Source organism: Podarcis tiliguerta, assembly GCF_965153285.1.
Source record: "Podarcis tiliguerta genome assembly, chromosome: 11".
NCBI lineage: Eukaryota > Metazoa > Chordata > Lepidosauria > Squamata > Lacertidae > Podarcis > Podarcis tiliguerta.
Window position 1 is genome coordinate 33,072,518 of NC_139544.1, and position 22,699 is coordinate 33,095,216.

Genomic DNA, 22,699 nt, shown 5'->3' on the forward strand with positions numbered 1-22,699 from the left:
TCTTACTGACATTGGTGATTAAAAGCCATTTGAGTTGGTTTACGCACCTTGCTGAGCTTTGTGAGCTTAACGTGGACTCCTGCACGCAATCCTGTTCCCAGATTGGAAGGACAGGTCAATACATATCCTAAGCGTTCGTTCCACATAAACTCCCACCCTCGTTCTTTAATTAACCTTTCAACCTACAGAGGAAATAAAAGGCAATGAACTGCTGGGTACAGATAGTGCCATCTGTTAACAGTGCTGGCTTTCTGTTAAAATACAGTTCCTAGCAGCTTGTATAATAATTGCACGAGATCCATCTTTGGCATCAGAGACTTGTAGTAAAGATCGCCGACATCAATAGTGTTCCACAAGTGAAAGCAAGAACAGAATATTATCTCTAAATTGAAGCTTCAACTTGGGAGGTTAGATTGATTGCTGTATTGGTTCTCCATATATTAGTATATAGTATTTGTATTAAAGAAAACACAGTCCTGTTAACTTTCATTGGGACTTCCTTCTGGGCAACTGGAGTGAAAATTGCTACTTTGTATTTTGAAACTGAAGTGTACCTCAGAATTTATTGAGGAAGTGGAATATTTATATTTGCGCATGTTTGTGATTTGATCTCCACCCCCATCCCTGGACACGAGAGAAAGCCTTTTCTATCATGGTGCCTCTGTTATGGAACTCACACCCAAGAGAAATGCTGTTCAATACTTCTCTTTTACTATTTGGGTTTGCTAGGGAAATTTTTATATCATACTATTTTTTTTGTATTTTTGTTTTGATGTGTTTTAGTAACTTTGTGAGCTGCGTTGTATTCGTTTATATAGAAAAGCAATGTACAAATTTCTAAATGAATTAAAACTTTTTTTATAAAAAAAATACAACTTTGCTGGCAAATGCAACTCTGTGAAGTCAGCACCCTTAACAAACTACCGTTTCTAGGATTCTCCATGATTGCTAAAGTGGTATAAAAGTGCTTTAAACATATGTGTGGATGTGACTTCCCCCACCATGCATATCCTGCATATGCTAACTAGTTTTGTAACCCAGTTAATGAAATTTTACTTAATTAATTGACTAAAATGCAGCCAATCAATTAAAACAGGATAAATTTGCTTATGAGGAAAACATTTGCCAGGAGATTTGGCTGGCCATTCTTGAGAGGGAAGGCTTTGTGTATCAGCACCTGAAGATTATCCATCTTAGGTACTTGAGCTGTACTGACCAGACTGATGCAGGTAGCAACATTTTTCTTTGAGCTCCAGGTGTGCCTGCAAGATATTGTTCTAGGCCAGGCATAGGCAAACTTGGCCCTCTGGATGTTTTGGGACTACAACTCCCATAATCCCTAGCTAACAGGACTAGTGGTCAGGGATGATGGGAGTTGTAGTCCCAAAACATCTGGAGGGCTGAGTTTGCCTATGCCTGTTCTAGGCAGTGAGGGAAAGAAGGACTCTTCCTTTGAGGGTAGAAAGGTATAGGAAGGGAAACAGGTAACATCAGCTATGTGGACCCCTTAGGCACCTTTGAGCGTGATGGGCAGTTCCTGAGGCTGCAGATCAATGAACGGAACCTAAAATTACAGCAATTAGCATGTGAGGGGTTGTAATAAAAATTGACCACAATGAATGTATTACGACTTTCATTGCGGCTTCGTGTACAGGGTTAAGTAAACGCTTATGCCTGACTTGCTCTCATAACATTAAGGTAAAGGTAAAGGTACCCCTGCCCGTACGGGCCAGTCTTGCCAGACTCTAGGGTTGTGCGCTCATCTCTCTCTATAGGCCGGGAGCCAGCGCTGTCCGCAGACACCTCCGGGTCACGTGGCCAGCGTGACAAGCTGCATCTGGCGAGCCAGGGCAGCACACGGAACGCCGTTTACCTTCCCGCTGGTAAGCGGTCCCTATTTATCTACTTGCACCCTACTTGCAACTGCTAGGTTGGCAGGCGCTGGGACCGAATGACGGGAGCGCACCCCGTCGCGGGGATTCGAACCGCCGACCTTTCGATCGGCAAGTCCTAGGTGCTGAGGCTTTAACCCACAGCGCCACCCGCGTCCCTTTACATTACATTAAGGAGCCCCAAATGGCTGTCATGCCCAGGGCCCCCCAAACCCCAGAGCTACCACTGCTTAAAACTCAGAAACATTTTTTAAAATGACACAACAAAATGCCCACCTCTAGTAATCCACGGCAAAATCTTTCAAAGACCCGTTTCATGTTGCCTCCCTTTTCCATGGAGATCACCCTGGTGTGATCTTCTTCATTGATCCAGACGAGAAATGTTTTGTCATTGTTGTGCCTGGTTGGAAGCGAGCAAGGCATTGGTATTACTGTCACACAAGCCTTCAACAACAATTCTCACAGGCGCCTGATTGTTTCGTTTCACCTCTCCCCTTTCTTATCTGTCTCTGTTGTGGGCAGAATTGAGCGCTGTGCGGTGCTATTACTGTGGCAAGGTTAAGGATAAGGGTTAGTGAAGATTTCCGCCATTTCATTCCACTGAACAAGTACCAATGATAAAATCATTCCCATTTCTAGGGTTATATAAAGAGCACTGCTCAGTCCTGATCCCACTGGTACTCAACTGCTGCTACGCTAGAGAGTACGTTTTGTTCTCTGAAATGAGCGCAGCGTGAGGCATGTGCTGCTATGGGAACTGAGAAAGGGAAAGCGTGCACATCCTTTTTAATTGGGAAAGAGGAGAATCTGCCTCTCTAGTTTTATAGTAGTTTGAGACTGGAACATTTGAAGGTGTATCCTGTCTAAAGCCCAAATCGTATTCAACTTTGCTTTAAAATTAGTTCATTTTTTCAAGTATTGCACAACAGAACAGGCATGCAAAAATTCATTATATGCTCAGTGAAATTCTTTCCCAGCCCATAAGCACATAAATGCAGAACTGCAAATGGTACTTCAGTGTAGCTACAGCAGCATGCTTTCTGAGCCAAGTGTGTTCTGTGTTGCCTACTTTCATTTAAGCTTCTTGGTGACTGGAAAGCATTCAGGACAGTGTGTGGGCATGCTGTATACATGATGCTCCCTGACCAGTTTCTGCATTGCATCGAACACCTTTGTATGCTACTGCAAGTCTCACTTAATAAAGTAGCACAGCGCTTGACATTTCAGGATGTTAGGAGTTGCTTTATGGGGAATTTACTCTGACAGTTGTAGCTGTCCTAATACCTGATATCCTTTAACTGAAGATGCAGAGTGTGAAACCTGGGTCTTGCAAGAAATGGATATTTTGCTATTTTATCGCTCCTTTGCCCTCAGATTATTTTTGTTCACCAAAGTATCCAGGCTAAGATTCCCGTGCGACTTTTTATTGCAGATATTTAAATACAAATGCATGGGCAAGTTTCAGTTCTGTTTATATACTTTGGCCCACACTGATACATAATAACAGCTGACACATTCAAAGATAAAACAATAAACTCCTTTGAAAAAAAAGTAACAAAGAGAATTAAAATAATACACTGTCACGTTTGAACGTTCATGTAAAGTACCAAACACATTTCAGTCCTGAGGCATTCATTCATTATCAAAGTAATAAGACATCACTGATTCCAAAGGAACAGAAATTCCTTCAGAGCATCATAAATCTTCACAAATGATTAGCCTTTATTCAGGATATCAGGGAGACAGAACTAAAATTTCCTTCAAATCATTTAGAGATCTCTCTCGTTCTCTTCCTTTTCATCCAATTATTTACTGATAAGCCACATTGGTTTTATTATACTGAATTTCTATAATACTACCAATCCAAAACTGCTTTTAGTATAATAAGAAGCTCATACTTATATACAGTGGTACCTTGGTTCTCAAACGCCTTGGTATTCAAACAACTTGGAACCCAAACACTGCAAACCCGGAAGTAACTTTTGCCACACGTGCTCCGTTTTGAGTGTTACACTGAGGTCTGTCTGTTTTTGCTATTTATTTTGCGTTTTCGTTTTTGTGGCTCTTTTTTGTTTTGTGACTGTGACTGTGCGGAGCCCAGTTCAGCTACTGATTGATTGATTGATTGTGTGACTGCAGTACATTGTTTATTGCTTTCATTTTATGGATCAATGGTCTCGTTAGATAGTAAAATTCATGTTACATTGCTGTTTTAGGGTTGTTTTTAAAAGTCTGGAACGGATTAATCCGTTTTGCATTACTTTCTATGGGCAAGCACGCCGTGGTTTTGGAACAGACTTCCGGAATGGATTAAGTTTGGCAACCAAGGTACCACTGTACTATAATTATAGTTAATGCCTCCATTATTTATTATGAATAATTCCTTCCCCCCTCAAGCGCACCCCTTTCTGCAGGGTCGCCTTGAGCCTTTTTAGAGAGCTGCTGAGGGAGAAGAACCCTGTTCACAATCCTTATGAACTGAATAAAGAAATCCAGTCACTAGGCTTTTATGCTACCTTTTTTGTCACTGGTGATATAGAATAATAGACGCAGGCACCTGTCTTTCTTTTTTATGTATGCCACTGCACTTCTCCTAAAAATTAATTAGTGGAAGAAGATGAGAGAGAGTGTGTGCAAAAGCATGCCTTTGGTTTTAGGAATAGCAGCTATTGTTGTGTTAGGAAGGAACTAATAAATCCATTTGTTCATAGCTTAAGCGTGCACAATTCATATTCCATACCAGATTCCTCTGGCATCTGGCCAGTCACGGGCCATCCCGGCACATGTTAGCAAAGGGGACACTGGTTTATCAAATAGGAAATGGTCCTGTAGACCAGCATATGCAAGGCAGAGGGAAAGAAAGAAAGAAGTGAATTTTAGGTCTCATAATCATCATTGCAAGGAAGAACATGCAAGCACCACCACTGAGCAAATAAAGATTCACACTGGATTCTTCTTCACTGCAAATGACAATATTCTTTCCCTAGATAACTTGGTAGGTTTTTATTTTGTTGTAAAAGCAATGATTCTAGAGAGTTGTAACCACACCGAGGAAAAAGAAATAAAGGAGAAACAATATACAGAACAATGTACAATACGTATAAGGATTAAAGTGAATTTTTATACCAATTATTCAACTTGTATGCCAAAAGCTTTTAGGCAGTGTCTAATTTTTAATAAAATCTTAAAGATAAGGTTTTTCAGACATGAGACCTAATCAAAATCCATGATAGCAGTCTAAAGGTCAGGTTGATCTGACCTTTTTGTATTAGTGATTAATTATGTTCCTCGTTCCCATTTGTTTTTACTCATAAATAAAGCCTCCGATAGAACTTCATTTCTTAACAGAATTATTCCCCCCCCCATCTTTATTCCCCCAACAAATGTTCATTTACAGGTGCATAAATCCCAGCTCAACTGTGCAGTGTTCCTTATTTATAGACTTAATTTCTTTATTGATTGTGGGGTATGAGCTAATGGATCTTGTTTGCAGAGTCCACCAGCAAGTTAAATATCTAATATTTTTGTTTTGTGTGTCTAGAGTTTATTAGGACATTCATGCATACACCCTTTAATGCAGTTTTAGGTGTGCATATTTTTTCACTGTACAGCTTACCAAGATACATGAGAACACAATAGGTATAAATTAAATCCAGTGCTGCTTTTTTACAGTATTCCCTGATTTACAGTACCATCACCTTTAAAATAAAAATACCACAGTTAGAGGCATGTGGACAGCTAGATGAAAATGTCATGGTTTGCACAAACGCAAGTTTCTACTTCTATGCAGATTACTCAGAATCAAAGTAAGGGTGTCCAATGCAACACCAATGCACTTGTTGATCCCTGAACTATGGACATAATGGGTGAGATCCAGTGTCACTCGAAGTAATGCAAGTCCATTATTTTTAATGGGTATGACATCATTGAATATCACCCAGAACGATAATAGTACCAAGGATGTGGTGTTTAAGGTTGATTTACACATCATCATATTGTAAGCATCCCTATTACTTACAAATATGGGTGAATATAGTCATCACCATCTAATAGGGTTGTCATATGCCTGGAATTTCCATTGTAATCAGCACCTGAGCAAAAATTGCTGAAATGTCCAGGGAAGTCTGGCTGTATGGTGGCCCATGTTGGTAATGTAGATTTTGGCAAATTTCCTTTTTTAAAAAAACTCAAAAACTATTTTTTTGCAAAATCTACATTTTTACTTTCTGGAAGGGAAATCATTCATTGGGCTAGGGAGATACCAGATGCAACACAGCTCTGGGGTTTCACTCCCATAAACACATGGTGCCTGGTGCTCCTTGGGATTGGTGGGGCAGAAAGCAGAGAGGGCAACAGTAGGTGGAGCCAGAGCCAGTGACAGGAAGAGCCAGCTACAGTGGTGCTCCGCAAGACGAATGCCTCGCAAGACGGAAAACCCGCTAGACGAAAGGGTTTTCCGTTTTGGAGGTGCTTCGCAAAACGAATTTGCTATGGGCTTGCTTCGCAAGACGAAAATGTCTTGCGATTCCTGGGGGTTTTTTCCCGCTCCTCACCCCCTTTTTCTAAGGCACTAAGCTGCTAATAACCTTTTAGCAGCTAATCCGCTAATCCCTTAAACCTTTAATAGCCGCTAATAGCCGCTAAACCGCTAATAGCGCTAATCCGCTAATGGGCTTGCTTCGCAAGACGAAAAAACCGCTAGACGAAAAGACTCACGGAACGGATTCTTTTCGTCTTGCGAGGCACCACTGCATTTGTTTTGTCCTCATCCTCTTCCCTGCTGTGTTCTACAAGGGCAAAACAAAGACTAAGGAGGAGGGGGCTGGTGACCAGGGCATCCCTGAACTGCTTGTAAGAGGTAAGGCAGGCAGGCAAGTGGGGGCAAACTGTGTTTGGTGAGGCACTTCTCCATTTGCCCCAAAGGACCAGCCCCCGCCCCCAATTTGGGGTTTTGACTAAAAGGCAATCTCAAAAGTGAGTGGAAGTTTGAGAGTGGTGTTTAACCCTTTCATTTCCTGCCATTTGTCTGCCCAAGCTTCTTTTTGACCTACAAGGAGAAAGGTTATATGCTGGGGGGGGGGGGGAGCAAGAGAATGTTTTTTGAATTGAGAAAAGGGCTAAACTATTTTCCCACCTCACTATTCCACTGCACTTCAGGCTTTTTATTTTAAAAATGAAGGAAAACAATTCACATTTACATATCTAGACTGGCACTAAATAAATAAAAAACTGTCACTATATTTATATAGTGGTCTTAATTGGTCTTAAATATAATCGTTCAAACAAAGCAGAGCGTTTTCCTTTGATATACCTAAGCCTTTTGCAATATTTCAGGCCCCCTCGGACTTTTTCCAGCCTATTTTTAGGCGTTTAGGATTCAAATGCAACATTAACAATAGCCTTATTATCTGTGCATAAAACATCTGTATGCAAAAGGAAGCGGCATCCCTTTAAACCTTCAGGCTGGGCATTGTACTTACATCGATAAGTTGCTGCTGTTCTTTCTCAGACATTGTGGTCAGGCTATAATACTTCCCAGAGAGATCTCCTTTCAGCCCAGCCAAAGCAGTGACTACAACGTTCTCTACTTCTCTCCTCTCTGCCCGGGAGCAGGCAGGCGGTAGGCTCAGGCCCCGAATACTGCGGCCAGTGCGTACGCGGGATGATAAGACGTAGCGTTCATCAAATTGCCCATGGGTGATCTGATCCACACACAAAAGGGAGTTCGTGTCACAGAAAGGGCTGTCTAGGACTGGCCAAAATACATTGTTCTGCCTGAGAACAGCAAATGGTGCTCCCCATCCCCAAGTCAAGTACCCAAGACTGACCAAAGATTTTTGATACCTGAGGCAGAAAAATCCCACAAGCACCTCTCCCTGGGAGTAAAAATTCAACAGTAATACATGAAATAAATAATTTTCTGTTCTTTGGCATTAACTCAAAATCAGCTATTTGAGGCAGACACCTGATAATGTTAATCTAGCACTGTCCTATATGATGTAAGAAATATTACTTGGAACAAGTACACAAATGCTAATTCTATCCATGGCAATATACTCTTATAGTTATTCTCAGCCCCTTTTCTCTGAAGTTAAGATTTCTTACATTGGTCCTAAATTGTACCTACCTTGGAAGAGTCCAGGTCAGTGTGATGCTTCATTACTTTTGGATCATAGCCATTGTGTCTTAATTTGATAACTGGGTCAAAAATTTCAGCAAATTCCTGTAGAGTCAATGACATATATTCATTATTATTATATTCCAGTCACTTTGGTGGTTACATCTCTCTTGTGTATTTGCAATTGATATGTTTTAATTCTCCTCACTTTTTTGAACCATTCCACAAACCAGGGGAAAGAGCTACGCAGAGACAAAGAAATAAAGGAAGTGATGGGAAAGGAATATTGGGGAGAAAGGCAGAACTTTGATATGTTATGTGTCAAGTGTGTGGAAAGAAAAACTGTGACAAGTAAATCGGGTGCCAACATTGTCCAGTAAAAAGCTGGCACAAGGGGCATGGCATTCTTAGTGGTGGTAGCATCCTTTTTATGAAACTCCCAAATAGGGATATTCAGGAGATTCACTTATTTAGGGTCTATAGTTCTGGCAGGCATTGGGGAGATGTGAACCTTATCCCAGACTAAATTTATTGTTTTGATAGAGGTTGCTGTTCTGTAATTGATTTTTGTGCTTTTTCTTTTTAACGGTACTGCATTGGGAGGATTTTATTTTAATTGCGAGTCGCCTTTTAAAAAGGCAAGATACATACTTAACATACAATGCGACACAATTTAGAGGCATTAATACCCCTCGTTCCTCTGTCACTGAATGAATTGGCTAACTACATCACTTCCATGCATGCACTTTAAATTCCACTCCCTCTTAGACAGTAACTTAGCCTTTCTTCCCAGTACCATTGCTCTTGAAGAGTGATCCATTTTCAATATGAGATCCATCCATCCATCTATCTATCCATCTATCTACCCATCTATCTATCCATCCATCTATCCATCTATCTATCCATCCATCTATCCATCCATCTATCTATCTATCTCTCTCTCTATCTCTCTCTCTCTATCTATCTATCTATCTATCTCCAATTGGCTTCTGGGCTTGTTAGCCTGATTATTTGCTCTTCAAATCTGGGAAGAATAGAACTAGGGTAGCTTGTTTGTGCGAGGAGTGAAGGGGGGGAGTGAGAGAGAGAAAAAGACCCGGAATTTCATTTAATATATACAGCACTAATGCTGAGATCAAAAGTAAAGAGAGAAAGAAATTAATAAATAGTTTCTAGAGACTGTTATCACTATAGTGGGGCAAATCTTTTCCAGCCTTGTACAAAATTATAGCTCCTATCACTAACTTCTGCTTCTGATTATACTAATTAGCCAGTATGTCTGGCAGTGGCAGTTTAAATATTAGGGAACACCTGACACAGCCTGCATCTCCTCTGTTTTCTCCAGAACCTTTATTGTTTGCTTTTCTGGGTTTAAAATCTGCTCTGACTGTTTGGTCACAGTCTGGAGAAGAGCTGTATTGTGCCCCAGAATTATGCCTAGGTTCCCCACCCCGCCAATATACCACAAAACTTCCCACCCAATAACAATATTCAACTTATTCTGTTATCAGCATGCTATATTTTGATGCAAGAAATTAGGTCATTTCAGATCAATACTCTTAAGATTTTGAAGATTTTTGTTAAAGTGACAGGATATTTGGATGCTTTGTGCCTCCGTTCCCATTTAAAGCACTCTTTTGCCACTTCCTCCAAAGAATCTTGGGAACCGTCATTCGTTAAGGGTGCTGACAATTGTTAAGAGACGGTTTTCAAGGGTGACATATCCTAAACTGTTGTGAACTTCATGGATGCCCTTCTAAAATAGTTTTTAAAGCCCCTTAGAAACTAGCCTAAAATAGAAAGAGGAAAAATGTAGGGAGAAAATCCCGCCTGTGTTTTGCTCATTTGGCTGATTTTTTTTTGGGGGGGGGGGAGGTACGCTGTATGCCTGAGACCCTTCTAGTTCCTGGATTCAATTCCTGGAATAGCCAGGCTAGCTTCCTGATGAGGTCAATTTTGTTGTTGTTGATAGCTGTGGGCATAGCCAGGATTTTTGTTAGGGGGGCAGGACTTTTGTTGGGGGGGCAGGACTTTTGTTGGGGAGGTAGTTAGTTAGTTGATTGGTCAGTTAGTTAAGTACAGTCATACCTCTTGTTACGTCCTCTTCATGTTATGTTCTTTCAGGATACGTCCTGCGGCAACCCGGAAGTACCGGAAAGGGTTACTTCTGGGTTTTGCCACTCGCACATGCGCAGACGCGCAAAATGACATCACGCGCATGTGCAGAAGCGGCGAATCGCAACCCGCGCAGATGCCGATTGTGTTCTGCTCATGTTGAGAACGGGGCTCCAGAACTGATCCCGTTCGCAACCAGAGGCACCACTGTATTTCTATTGTTTTACTTGATCTGGGGAGGGCAGCTGTCCCCCTTCGCCTCCTTGGTTACGCCCATGTAGATAGCTGTCTATGTATAGGAATGTGTGTACGTGCACACACATTTTTACAGCAGAATTTCTGCTTCATTCAATTTAGTGAACAACGGTTCCACTTTTTCACCTCAAGCTGAATTTACCAGCAAGAGACAAGGCAGCTACAGGAGGCAAATAAAATATTGTCTTCTGTGCCTGCATTTATTATCCTGGATATTATTATACAGAGGGTGCCTTTAATGGTGTTTTCTCTTCACTGAACTTCCCGCTTAGGGGGAAACAATCCCACAAGGAAGAGAAACAACTACCATCATTATCCATATGCCTTGTGTTTTGGGTACACTCTAGTGTCTTATTTTCCTTTAAAACTACACCCTGCGTGAAGAATCTGTGTTTATCTAACTGTTTCATCTAGTAAATGTACAAACTAAACAAGTGGATGGCAGCATGTAATAGAAAATCTTCACCTCATAAGATTCTTCATCTCCTGCAACCATGCCGACCGTTTTGATGAAAGGGTGGCCAGGATTGTCAACCCCAGTTTGGATGCATTGATCCAGCGTGTAGCCATTGGGAGTCATCTTGTCCCTCAGTTTGGCATAGATTGCTGGAGTGAGGCATTCAGCCATGCAGTTGTTGTGCTTACGAAGATCAGGGAAGTCTGCACTGGTAAAAGAATAAAAAAAGAAAAGGAATGTAAAGCATTCATATTGATCTGCAATCTTTGGTTACATTTTCAAGTTCATATAATTGAAGGTAGGCAGAATCGGCATCCTACTTGCCTGTCTGCTTTTATGCCTCTAGCAAAGGAAAAAGGAAGCACACTGTGAATATGTTATGGTTTGAAGAAAATGGCAGGGAACTGGGAAGTGTGGCTGCTTGTTGGCTTATACAATCTGTAGGGGAAGCACACATACTGTGCTTCCCCAGAGGAATGCTGGCTTCCAGCAGAAACCACAGAGACAGTTTCAGTCGTGGACGGAAGCACTTCGGCAGATGGAAAGGAAACAAATGACCTTCAGAATTTATATTTTTTGTGTTAATCTGCAAAATTAAAGTGCAAGTAAATTTAATGAGATGACTCTGAAGCTGGTATTAATCAATGTAGCTCAACTAGGATTCCTGGAAATGTATCTGCTCACAGCATTTACCTAACTTTATCATTACTGTTTTGATACTTGTTAGAGATATTACGGAAGTGAACCAGCTTGCTGTAATGTTTAGAGCAGCTTGGTCAATTTATTGCCATCCAGATGTTTTGGACTATAACTCCCATCATCCCCAACCATTGCTAGTTGAGGCCAATGGGAGTTGTAGTTCAAACAGTCAGGTGAAGGCTGGGTTGGTGAAGGCTGGGTTGACCTATTGGATCAGGGCTGGGGAAGAATCTCATTCAAGTCCCTGGTCAACCATGAAGCTCATTAAGCGATCATGGGCCAGCCATCCACTTGTGGCCTAGCTTCCCTATAAAATGGGATGAGCTCATTGGAAGGAAAATGAGAGATAAATGAAGTAAATAATATCATTCATAAGGAAGAGGGAGATGTATTATAATTAGTTCCACAGGAATCTCTGTGGAATGGAGATTTTAAAAATGACGCCTGCTTATTATAAGGAACAGCAGGTGGCACTGTGGTCTAAACCACAGAGCTCTAGGGCTTGCCGATCAGAAGGTCGGCGGTTCGAATCCCCGCAATGGGGTGAGCTTCCGTTGTTTGGTTCCAGCTCCTGCCCACCTAGCAGTTCAAAAGCATGTCAAAGTGCAAGTAGATAAATAGGTACCGCTCCGGCGGGAAGGTAAACGGCGTTTCCGTGTGCTGCTCTGGTTCACCAGAAGCAGCTTAGTCATGCTGGCCACATGACCCGGAAGCTGTATGAGGATAAACACTGGCTCCCTCGGCCTATAGAGTGAGATGAGCACCGCAGCCCCAGAGTCGTCCCGACTCGACCTAACGGTCAGGGGTACCTCTACCTTTTTACTATGACTCTAGCTTGCTGTGTTCTGTGTGCCCCTCAAACGCAAATCAGTTTGGGAATTTCAGCCTCTATTGCCCCATTCAGATCACTTTATCCTTTAATAATAATAATAATAATAATAATAATAATTATTTTCATTTCTATACTGCTTTATATTTTTAGAGGGGAAAACCTCTAAGTGTTTTACAACATACATAAAAACATAAAACAAAACAGTTCAAAATAAAACATTACTCAATAAATCAAGTATACATTCAAAGCAACATAATTACCTGAAGACTAAAATTTTATCTTAAAAAAAATCAAAATAAAACATTACTAAAGTAAGGCTGGATCTAGACACATTAAAGAAGCGTTTCAGTTAAACGCGTTGCAAACTTCGTATGAGAAATCGGGTTGGCAAAAATGGAACTCCATAGCACCATCTGGTATCACAATGTTAAAATGCACATACAAATAATATAAAACACATTTTCTTTCCCAATCTAGCTGAGTCCCATGTCAAATATAAAATGCACATTTAAACAGTATAATTAACAAGAGAATAAAATATTATCACAAGCATAGAACATATCAGCTGCTGTTGTGGCAAGTCCTGCCTATGGTAGTTCATTGTGGGCTGTGGCTGTGGAAGCTCAGGCTCGACAACCAGGGTCTGGTTGACACAGCCAAGATGGTCTCTGGCCACTTCAGCAAACGCATCTTTTGTAGCTGGAGTCAGTCAGGGCCCCATGCTCCCTGGGCAAGTGGGAAAATGCCAGACGGCAGGGAGCAGGTCTTCTAGAACTCAGAGCCATACATTTAAAGCACATGGCTTCCCCCAAGGAATCTTGGGAAATGAAGTTTCTTAATGATGCTGGGAACTGTAGCTCTCTGAGCAGTAAACTGCAGTCTTCAGGATTCTTGGGGGAGGGGAAAGAGCCATGCCTGTTAAGGTGGTATACCTGTGTGCCTTAAATGCAGTGCCTTTTTCTGGGGGTACGCAGGCGTATGCATACCCCTAAACATTTTGTGAGTCTTTATACTTTTGTCCATTTACTGTATTTATTTTCCCCGATTTGAACTATAAAATGGTGGTTTTCTTGAGTGAAAATGAGAGTAGCCCTAAACATTTTTAAAGGAAAAAAAGCACTGCTTAAATGTATGGTGCCGCTGTGACCTAAGTCCATTGCTCGTTCTGTCCTGCTTCTTCAACCTTCTCACCTGCTGTTCCTCAACACCTTTGCTTCTTGAGCTCTCTTCCTCAACAGCCTTGTTTTTCTGTTTACTGCCAAATAGTATTCAGTGGAGACACTTAGGCCCTTCAAACAACAGGCAGCAACATTTGTTCATCAATGATTTGAATCAAAGTATTTACCTTGGAGGAAACAGTCTTTGTCTGTGAAAGGATCCAGCTTTCACATTTTGCTTATTCAGCAGGTATCCAGTGGTCAACGCCCCGGTACTAACTGTTGCAAAGAGAACAGCAGTTCTTCGACCAGCCAGGAGACGTGAGAAGGTACTGGCCATCTTTTGTCACCTAATAGTTTTGGAAGACGCACACAAATCTGCAATGAGAGCTGAAATAGGTACATAAGTAATAATATGAGAACGGTGACAATGGGGCCAAGTGGTTGATTGTTTTATGGAGGCAGGCAGATATTTATCAGAAGTCTCAGATGTTTCAAACCTAGTCTTGTCTTCTACAACTCAAGTTGTCTCAACCAACTCAAGTTGTTGGTTTTGAACTTAAATATTGGAATGGCGGGGATTGTAAAGAAGACAGTACCAAGTTAGCCAGGACCCAGTCCATTAAAGGTTTTTAATTAGCAGGGTCTGTCCTGGCTATCTCAGCACTCTCTCCTTTATGATTCCCCTCACTGTTAGTTTTTTTTAATTTACCAATTTGTTGAAATACGTTTCAGTATCAGTGGTTTTCTTTTGTTGTATAGGTCTGTGCAGTGGCAAGTGCCAGTTTCCATTAGTCCTCAGTGCAAATATCATTTGAAAACTCGTCTCTGCATTCCAGACATGCACATTCACATATCAGGGTTTAATCACTAAGAAGAAGCACTGACCTATTGAACAAAGGAAAGGAAGCACGTCAATAATTCCTGTAGTTCAGTAGAAATGTTTGGCTCAAAACACAGGCAGCAGGAGCAAGCCTAATGCTTCAATTTTTTCTTTCATGGCTTTGAGCTACTGTGATTTTTTTCTGATCTACAGTTATCTCAGAAGCAACTACTAAATAAGTGGCTATGGTCCCTAAACCATAAAAGTATACAGAGAGAGAGAGAAGCAAAAATCAACTGTCCTCTTGTAGCCTAGTTTTATAGTGCTTCGAGGGAGGGGTATAAAATGTTTTATACCTGGAGTAATTAATTCCTGAATTTTCAGGACTGGCCTCCATTTTAGAAACCTAGTTACTATAGCCCAGTGGTTCCCAAACTTCAGGAGTACAACAACCCCCTTTTAACCTCGAAATAATTCATGGACACACACCCCTCACTAATTGTTGTAATTTTAGACTCCATTCATTAAGACAATAAATAATAAGGGGGAAAAACTACTCTGATCTTCAGTGACACTTTTAAATGAATTCACTTTTTATTCATTGCAACAACAAATGCCAGTTAGTCGTTTCTGACTAGGTTCATGTCCCTTCAACTTCAAACCTATTGGAGTAAACAAAAGGATAAAAATACAGGAAATACGTAATTGTTCAAAGGAATAAGGGTATTACAGTATTCACTCAACCAGCATCCCCCTCCATTCTCAGTAGAGAATAGTTGGCTCCAAACTGTACTTAAACCCCAGATTTTCAACAGTTGGATATTCCACAAGCTCCAATGGGACACCTCTTTGCTCCTCAATGTTCTGAAAGGTCAGACCTGTGCTTTGCTGGGCCATGGGCTAAGGAATGGGAGAGACTTAAGAGATGGTTGCTTGGCTGGTGTAAGATTTTAAGAGAAACGATTAGCTCTTGCAAAAGGCAGAGATCTCTGATCCTTGACTTTGTGTTATGCTTTTTGGTCAGATATGCCTACCCTTTCTTTTCTTTTGCTCTCTTTTTTGCTTGGTCTCTGGCACATTGCTTTTGGGTAGTTAGGGACTCTTTTACACTTTAGATCTAAGGTATGTGCAGGCTTACTGAGTGCATCGCTCCTGCATATTTGTAACCTTGCAGTCTGAAGCAGCATCCGAATACATGTGTTGAACGTGCATGTGGGTTCAGTTGTACGCTGCATAATACTGCGTTGCCTGGCTTGCATTTATCTATCAGGAGGCGGAGAATGTCTGTATTGAGGTGGGTGGACGTAAGCTCAGCTAGCAATGAAGGAAGGAGCCCATCCTTCACTTTTAGTTCAACTGATCCTTTGCTCTGTGTGTACATTTGTGTGTGGCAGCTGAGTCTGTGGTGGTGCTGTGGCCAGGCAGAAGTGATGGCCCTTCACCTGCTGGACTGTGATAAAACAAGAGTTTGGCAACGGGAGTGTCCATTGGGAATTTACTCAGAAGTTGCCGGTGGTGCCCCCTTGCTGCCACCTGCTTCATGGACCCCTTGGGATATTTCTGCAGGCCCCCGGGGGACTGAAGCCCACAGGTTGAGAACCACTGCTGTGGTAGATAAATAAAAGCCTTTTAAGAGGATATTCAGGCTCATATCCTGAGGCCTGCTTTAGAGCAAGCAGAAACCCTCTTCCCACCATCGAACACATGCATCTTTATAAAGTTCAAAGGGCTTATGCTAGAGGGTGATAGAACACCAGTGTCTAGTTTCACATTCAAAATTAAATTAGTTAATTGAACACAGCCTTTTAAGTCCACTTTTCCATAGCAAAAGGCTCACTGAAATCTCAGGCCATTTTGAGCTTGGGGGAGCCCATCTCTGAATGCTTACTGCAGTTAATAGAAGTAATTCTTGTGACTTCAAAATACCGTAGCCATGAGGGTCAAGAAATACTGTCATACCAAGGGGTATGAAATTGCTGGAATTGCTTCTGTTCTGAATGATATATGTTGCATTTTTATTCTGTCAAGGGATTGTGCCTTCTAGTGTATTTTCTTAGACTGGTGATTTGTCAAAATTAAGAAAATAGAACAAGACAATGATCTTCATAAAAATAACCCGTGCATTGCCCCCGTTGAATGTAGGATATTCCATCAAGTCACAGGTAACATTAATGGCATCAGACGGTCTGTCATGTTTAGCTAGCTCATGCCATTTCTGTTGGCAAGGAGGCACTGCATGAAAAGTTGTTTTCATATCCCACCCATTCCTTAAAGTAATGGAATGTGACACAGTCATCATGTACATTGTACTAGCAGTGATTGATTGACTGGCTGACTTATTATTTTTACACCTTGAAGCCCTTTCATACAATGAGCTGGATAGATCAGAAAATTGCAATGTGGAAATGGCAAAAGCCTCAATGATATCAACAAGATGTTTGCTTTAAAAGTCTGAACGTTAGGGTAGAGGATCACATTATTTGTAAAAAGCCTTACTGGGTGTCATTGCTGTACCCCCTCACCCCGTGTCCAGATGTGGTTTACATGGAAAAGACTCTAGTTCACAGAAACCATTTCACACCAACACTCCACCAGGTAATTTGAAGATATGGTTAAATTCAATAGAGGGGGATTTTTCTGTGTTAGAAAACAATGTATGATTCATTCCCTTATTCAGGTTATTTGGTGTTACAATGACCTGGTTTTGAAATTCGCTTGCAGATGTGGTCTTATTTAAGACATTTATCTGCTGTGCGTAAATCTAATTCACACGCCTTGGATTTTCAAACATTGCTACTAGCTGGGTAGCCCTTTCAGTCCTTCTTTTCCCAGTGGCTTATTCCATGTGCCCTTAACCTCCAGTGACATTAACTGATAGAACACCTGATCCTGGAGCAAGCTGAGCTGCCTTTGCTCTCACCCCTGTGCTAGTTTCATCAACCTTGGCTCTTAACTAGCATCTAAAATTAGTACATGTTCCCATATGCGAGGCATGCATAACAGAAGGCACAGAACGACAGGAGTGGGTGGAGAACACAAAGGAGGATGAGAGTAGGCAAGCTTGTGGGGAATGAGGGGCGGGGGAACGAAGGGGTGTAAGTGGGGGGAACAAAACATGCAGGGTTGATTCTAAAGTTCCTTTCAGATGTGGTAATTTCAATACTTTTGATGACTATTTCATTAGAATGCACACAGCCATATATCTGTTGCAGATGTTGTGTATGTGTGTGTCTAGAATGAATGCATATTGGGAGGGCAGCAGCATGATGGGTCCACTTTGCAACCTATTAGAACGCCATTCAATGAGGGTTCTGTTTAGGTGTTGTAGTGAGCATGCATTCCTCAGTTCTGGGATAGCTCAGTTGGTAGAGCATAAGACTTTTAATCTCTGGGTCGTGGGTTTGAGCCCCACATTAGGCAAAATATTCCTAATGGTCCCTTCCAACTCTACAGTTCTATAATTCGAAGTATGAAGCCACAATAATACTCTGGCCTCATCGGCGATGCACATTTGAAGCAGTATAGTGCCACTTCAAAGAGTCACGGCTTCCCCCAAAGAATCCTGGGAACTGCAGTTAGTTAAGGGTGCTACAGGTGTCAGCCACAACTCTTTGGCTAGTGCAATTCTGTTTTACTTCTGAGCCTCTGCGCTGTCTATACTTTTCCCAAGAATTATTTCCTGGTAGTCAGAGTTGGGTTTCAGAAAAGTTGTGTGTCTGTGTGTGCTGTATTTCCCCCCGCCGCTGAGTGGAATGTGAATCTGCAGTATAATTCCTCACATTGCTGGTGCCTTTATTACTTCCCTGCTTTATTTTACTGCAAGTGGAAGTTATTATATTAAATCCCATTACTCTTGGAGAGCAGCCTAGACAATACTGCTGAATTGAATGTGTTCTGTTTGCTTTTACTGTGACATATCCTGATGCCCTACAGCAGAGGCCAATGATGTGTCATCCTAGCACTAATGCCTCAAATACATAACAAAACGATGTCCAATGTCTCAATGGCATATTTTTTTCAGACTGACAGCTTTGTCTTTATTCATACTCCTAGCATCTGGAAGGGGAAATTGGAAAGGAAATATTGCCCTTGATTTTCCACCAAGCTGATAGCCTTATATTAAGACCTACTGTATGAAAAGCGTCTCATGCCGCTTTTCACTTAGTCTGGGAACTTGTACACTGAACACATGGAGAGACCCTTAATGTGTATAACCTGCACGTTCCATGCAGCCTTTTCCCACAGAGGAACACTGAATGCAAGGAATTTGAGCAAGAGCACAGTGAGCGTGATGCTGAGGACAAGGCAATTCTGTACATTATTCCATGCAATAATAGCTTCCTTCCTCCTTTCCATATTCCAAGTCTGAATCCAAGCAGAGAGAGCAGAACCCTGGTTGAAATCATGTTATTGTCCCTAACCTGGAACCTGGCAATCTTATTTAGACTTCTCACCCAGTTGTGGGATGCATGGATAACTTAGCACATCTATCAAAGTTATGGCTCTACCAAACAAGGTAATACCAGATGCTCCAGTCAGGTTAGAGGAGCAAAGGTGGTCTCTTACAGGAAAACGTAGCAGCCTTGTTGGTTATTGCTCTGACCAGAACAAGCCTGACTTGGAAATTCTTATAGGAGTCAGCCAGTATGACATGATCCACTCTGCACCAGTGCCATTAAGAGGCACATTTGCTGGTCTGGCTGGTTTCCCTATAAGAAACTTTCTTTGGCTGGAGCTTGGCAGCAACAGTAATGAAATCCTGTCTGATGTCATGCTGTGGGGTTGAGTCCTGCCAGACACAGAGGGTGCTGGCCTGTACCTGGGAATGCAGCCCACTGAACTCAACAGAACTTACTTCTGCAGAGAGATGCGAAGAGTTGCACCATAAAGCTGCCTATTTTAGAAGACGGTTCGATCCTGCTCTGGCTGGAGGACTAGTTCTTAGACCTCTTTGATCACGGACAGCTGGAAGATCGATCTGGGTGAGTCCTCCCAGCATATGAACCTCTCCCGCCCTTTCATCTAATTCACAGGGACCCACAGTGCTATTTTTCTAGAAAAAGAGGTGCTGGAACTCACCATGAATGCCTCCCTCTTTCTCTTAGAATGGCAATGGCACCCACGTGAGAGGTGTTGGAACTGAGTTCCGGTGAGTTCCCCCTGCAAAAAAACCCCCTGAGTGAAGGGAGAGGGGAACGGTTAATCATTAATATTATCTACACATAGTAAATTCCGGCACTCTGCTAGGATGGTTACACAAGCTCAAACCCAAAAATGCAGTTATTTGCAAAGTCTAAATCAGACAGGTCAGGAGGCCGTTTCCTGTCTAACCAGCTATCTGAAACTGCTGATGTTAGTTACAGGTCAGAAGGTCGTTTCCTGCCTAGCCAAAAACTGCTGTCAACTAAAAACCACTAGCAAGATGTTTCCTGCTTTGCTTCTGCTTTAAGTAATGCAAGATAAGAAGAGATACGAAGGGAATGCTTAGCTAGCAAAAGAATACACGTGTACAAGGAGGTGGGAGGGGGTGCTTACTGAGCAGAGAAAATGCTTAACCAGCAGAAGAAGTGCTTAGCTAGCAGCCTTAGCCAGCAAATATAGATGTGCCATATAAGGAATAAGTTGGAAACTTGCCAGCTGATTGGGGAAGTTTTGGGGGGAGGTCTGGGAGGTGGGTAAATACTCTAAAGTATAAGAAGGCTTGCAGATGCGTATTGCTGGACAGTCAGATTTCAGAAACTATATTCTGCTGACTGTCTCTGTGCACAGATTTGCAATAAAACTCTTTTCTCCAAAGAAGAAACTTTCCTGGAATTTTTTTATTCTCTTCTCGGTCCTGGGGACGCGGGTAAGCAATTCTCTGGCAAGGTAAAGGGCATAAGCCTACAGCTTGGTGCATTGGCCGGGAATTGCCCCACCCCAAGGGGGCCGGGAAGAGCCAGGCTCGACCAGGTGAACAGCTCGGACCGGAGTTTGCAGGCTTCAGCGCGCACCCTACTGATTCGTGGGGGAAACCGGCCACACCGCTCCTGAGTAGGGACCTCGGTCGAGGGAGGAAAGAGGACTGGCCAGGAGGGAATCCGCAGCGGAAAACGGTAAGCCCAAGGGACAGGGCGTGGGCCCCAAGGAAAAGGGGGGCGAGGTCTGATCAAGCCTCACCTGGTTGTGCAGTAGTTTGCCGCCAGTAAGGTTGGGTACAAGGGAAACAGAGGGGAGAACTGGCCGATTGCAGTAGTTTGCCGCCAGTAAGGTTGGGTAAAAGGGAAACAGAGGGGAAGTTGTATTGGTGTGTTTTGTGTGTTGCATGTTGAAATTATAATGGTGTGATTTGTATGTTATATGTTGCATGTCAGATACTCCAGTGACTGAATTGTTGTCAAGTGTGGGTCGGGGCCTAGCGTTCCCCTTGGCCGAGCGATTGCAGGGTTGTGCGTTTTCTGCCAGGGCGACCTCGTGCAGACCACAATCTGTATCGTGTGAACTGTGAAAGAATTTACAGCCCAGTCAGGTGCGGAGTATCTGAAAAAAAAAAAAAAAAAAAAAAAAAGAAAAAAAAAAAAAAAAAATGGGGTCTGGGGCAAGCCAATGTAGTCCTCTGGAATGTTTTTTAAAGAACTGGAAAGCGGCCACAAAGCATGATGATTGGGGAATCAGATTGCGAAAACAGAGAATGAGGACATTATGTGAAGTTGACTGGCCCGCACAAACTAATTGGCCGTCAGGAGGAAGCTTTGATTTGCAACTAATCAGCCCATTATACCAGAACATATTGAATGTCCACCCCGACCAAATCCCTTACATTTCTACTTGGAAAACCAATGTAGAAAAGAATCCACCGTGGTTGAAAGCCTGCCAAGGCGACGCCCCACGAAATACAATTTGTACAGTTCGACCGGCAGGGAAGGCAGAAAAGCCCCCGGTGATACCAGACCCAGAAGATGAGGAGGGGGGAATCATCAAACCGCCACCACCCTATGCTCCACCAACTGCCCCTCTAGCAATTCCCCCAGGCCCAGGTCCCCAAGCACCGGGAGGAGCTAGCCCCCAGCCTGAACCCCCCAAGGCTGATGAATCAGAAGAGGAAGAAGAGGATGATGAGGAATTTGTAAAGGGATTGGTTGAGTTAGCAAAGAAGGGAAGAGAGTGGACTCAGTATCAGTCTTTGAGATTGCAACAGTATGTACAACCCTATGCGGAAAAAGTGGATGTTAGCCCCCACGTGTTGGCTGCAGCAGGATGCTCCTCAACACAAGGGAAGAAATGGCAGAAGGAATGGATAGAAGCAGCAACCAGGGCAGCCTTCCATAAGTCCCATGAGGCACAGAAAAAGGGTGGGGTCGGAGTAATGCCCCTCCGAAGGGTTTATGACCCACCGGGACCTCCAGGGCCTGGTGGGGCGGAGGCACCACGGACCTACACGGTCCAGCATATACCCTTTTCAAGTGCAGATGTTTGTAATTGGAGAAATCAAAATCCTTCCTTTGAGGAGAATCCAGCTAAAATTATAAAATTGTTTGAAGGGATTTTTAAAACCTATAATCCCACTTTTGATGATGTGCAGTATTTGATGGATGCGCTGCTAACCACAGAAGAAACTAGGCGAATCCATGTTGAAGCTCGAGTACACATGAGAGCACAGGGAACACCGGATCCAGACATTATAACAGGATACCCTGATAGTACCCCGAATTGGAATTATCAGACTGCTGATGGCCAGAAAACCCTCACTACCTACCGCCAGAACGTATTAAATGGTATGAGAAGGGCAGCCAGGAAACCCACCAACTTTGTGAAGGTCAGAGAGGTAGTGCAGGGGAATGAAGAGGCCCCAGGGGCTTACCTGGAACGCCTGAAGGAAGCCTACCGTCAGTATACTCCTGTAGACCCAGATGAGGCTGCCAACGCCCTTATTGTAAAGGCTGCTTTTGTAGCTCAGGCAGCGCCCGATGTCCGCCGAAAAATTCAAAAACACGAGGGGTTCATGGGCCACACCCTTGAGTGGATGTTAGAACTGGCTCAAACCACTTACAATCAGAGGGAAGAAGAGGAACAAAAGAAAAAGGAGAAGTATCAAGCAAAGAAGTTGATGGCATTACAGGCCACCGCACCCATCCCTCAGAAAAGAGGAAGTGCCCGGGGAGGAGGGCAAGGCCGCCTGGGGAGGAATCAGTGCGCCATCTGCCGGCAGGAAGGGCACTGGAAAGGAGAATGCCCACAGGCCCACTTAGGAGGGAGAGGACGAGGAGAACGAGCCCCAGGCCCAACCCCCAGGGGACCTGGACAGGAACTGAGACCTTGGTCATCGACAAATGCCAGCAGGGGTAGAGGACGTGGACAGGGACCTCCCTGGT

General features: G+C 42.9%; 1 protein-coding gene across 2 annotated transcripts in view; it reads right to left on the minus strand.

Annotated features, from left to right (window-relative positions):
* The window catches only part of CKMT2 (creatine kinase, mitochondrial 2), a 35,739-nt gene that overhangs the window by 1,930 nt on the left and 11,110 nt on the right, over window positions 1-22,699 (minus strand). Inside the window, exons 2-8 of one of the 2 annotated variants that reach the window (XM_083404197.1) lie at window positions 13,714-13,875; window positions 10,847-11,045; window positions 8,020-8,115; window positions 7,373-7,594; window positions 4,633-4,718; window positions 2,169-2,292; window positions 48-182 (exon numbers count right to left, since the gene is read on the minus strand). In XM_083404197.1, coding sequence (XP_083260323.1) covers window positions 48-182; window positions 2,169-2,292; window positions 4,633-4,718; window positions 7,373-7,594; window positions 8,020-8,115; window positions 10,847-11,045; window positions 13,714-13,865 — 1,014 coding nt within the window. In that variant the 5' untranslated portion in view covers window positions 13,866-13,875. Of the gene's footprint in view, window positions 1-47; window positions 183-2,168; window positions 2,293-4,632; window positions 4,719-7,372; window positions 7,595-8,019; window positions 8,116-10,846; window positions 11,046-13,713; window positions 13,916-22,699 lie in introns of both variants that reach the window. The other variant, XM_083404196.1, reaches the window with a different exon arrangement.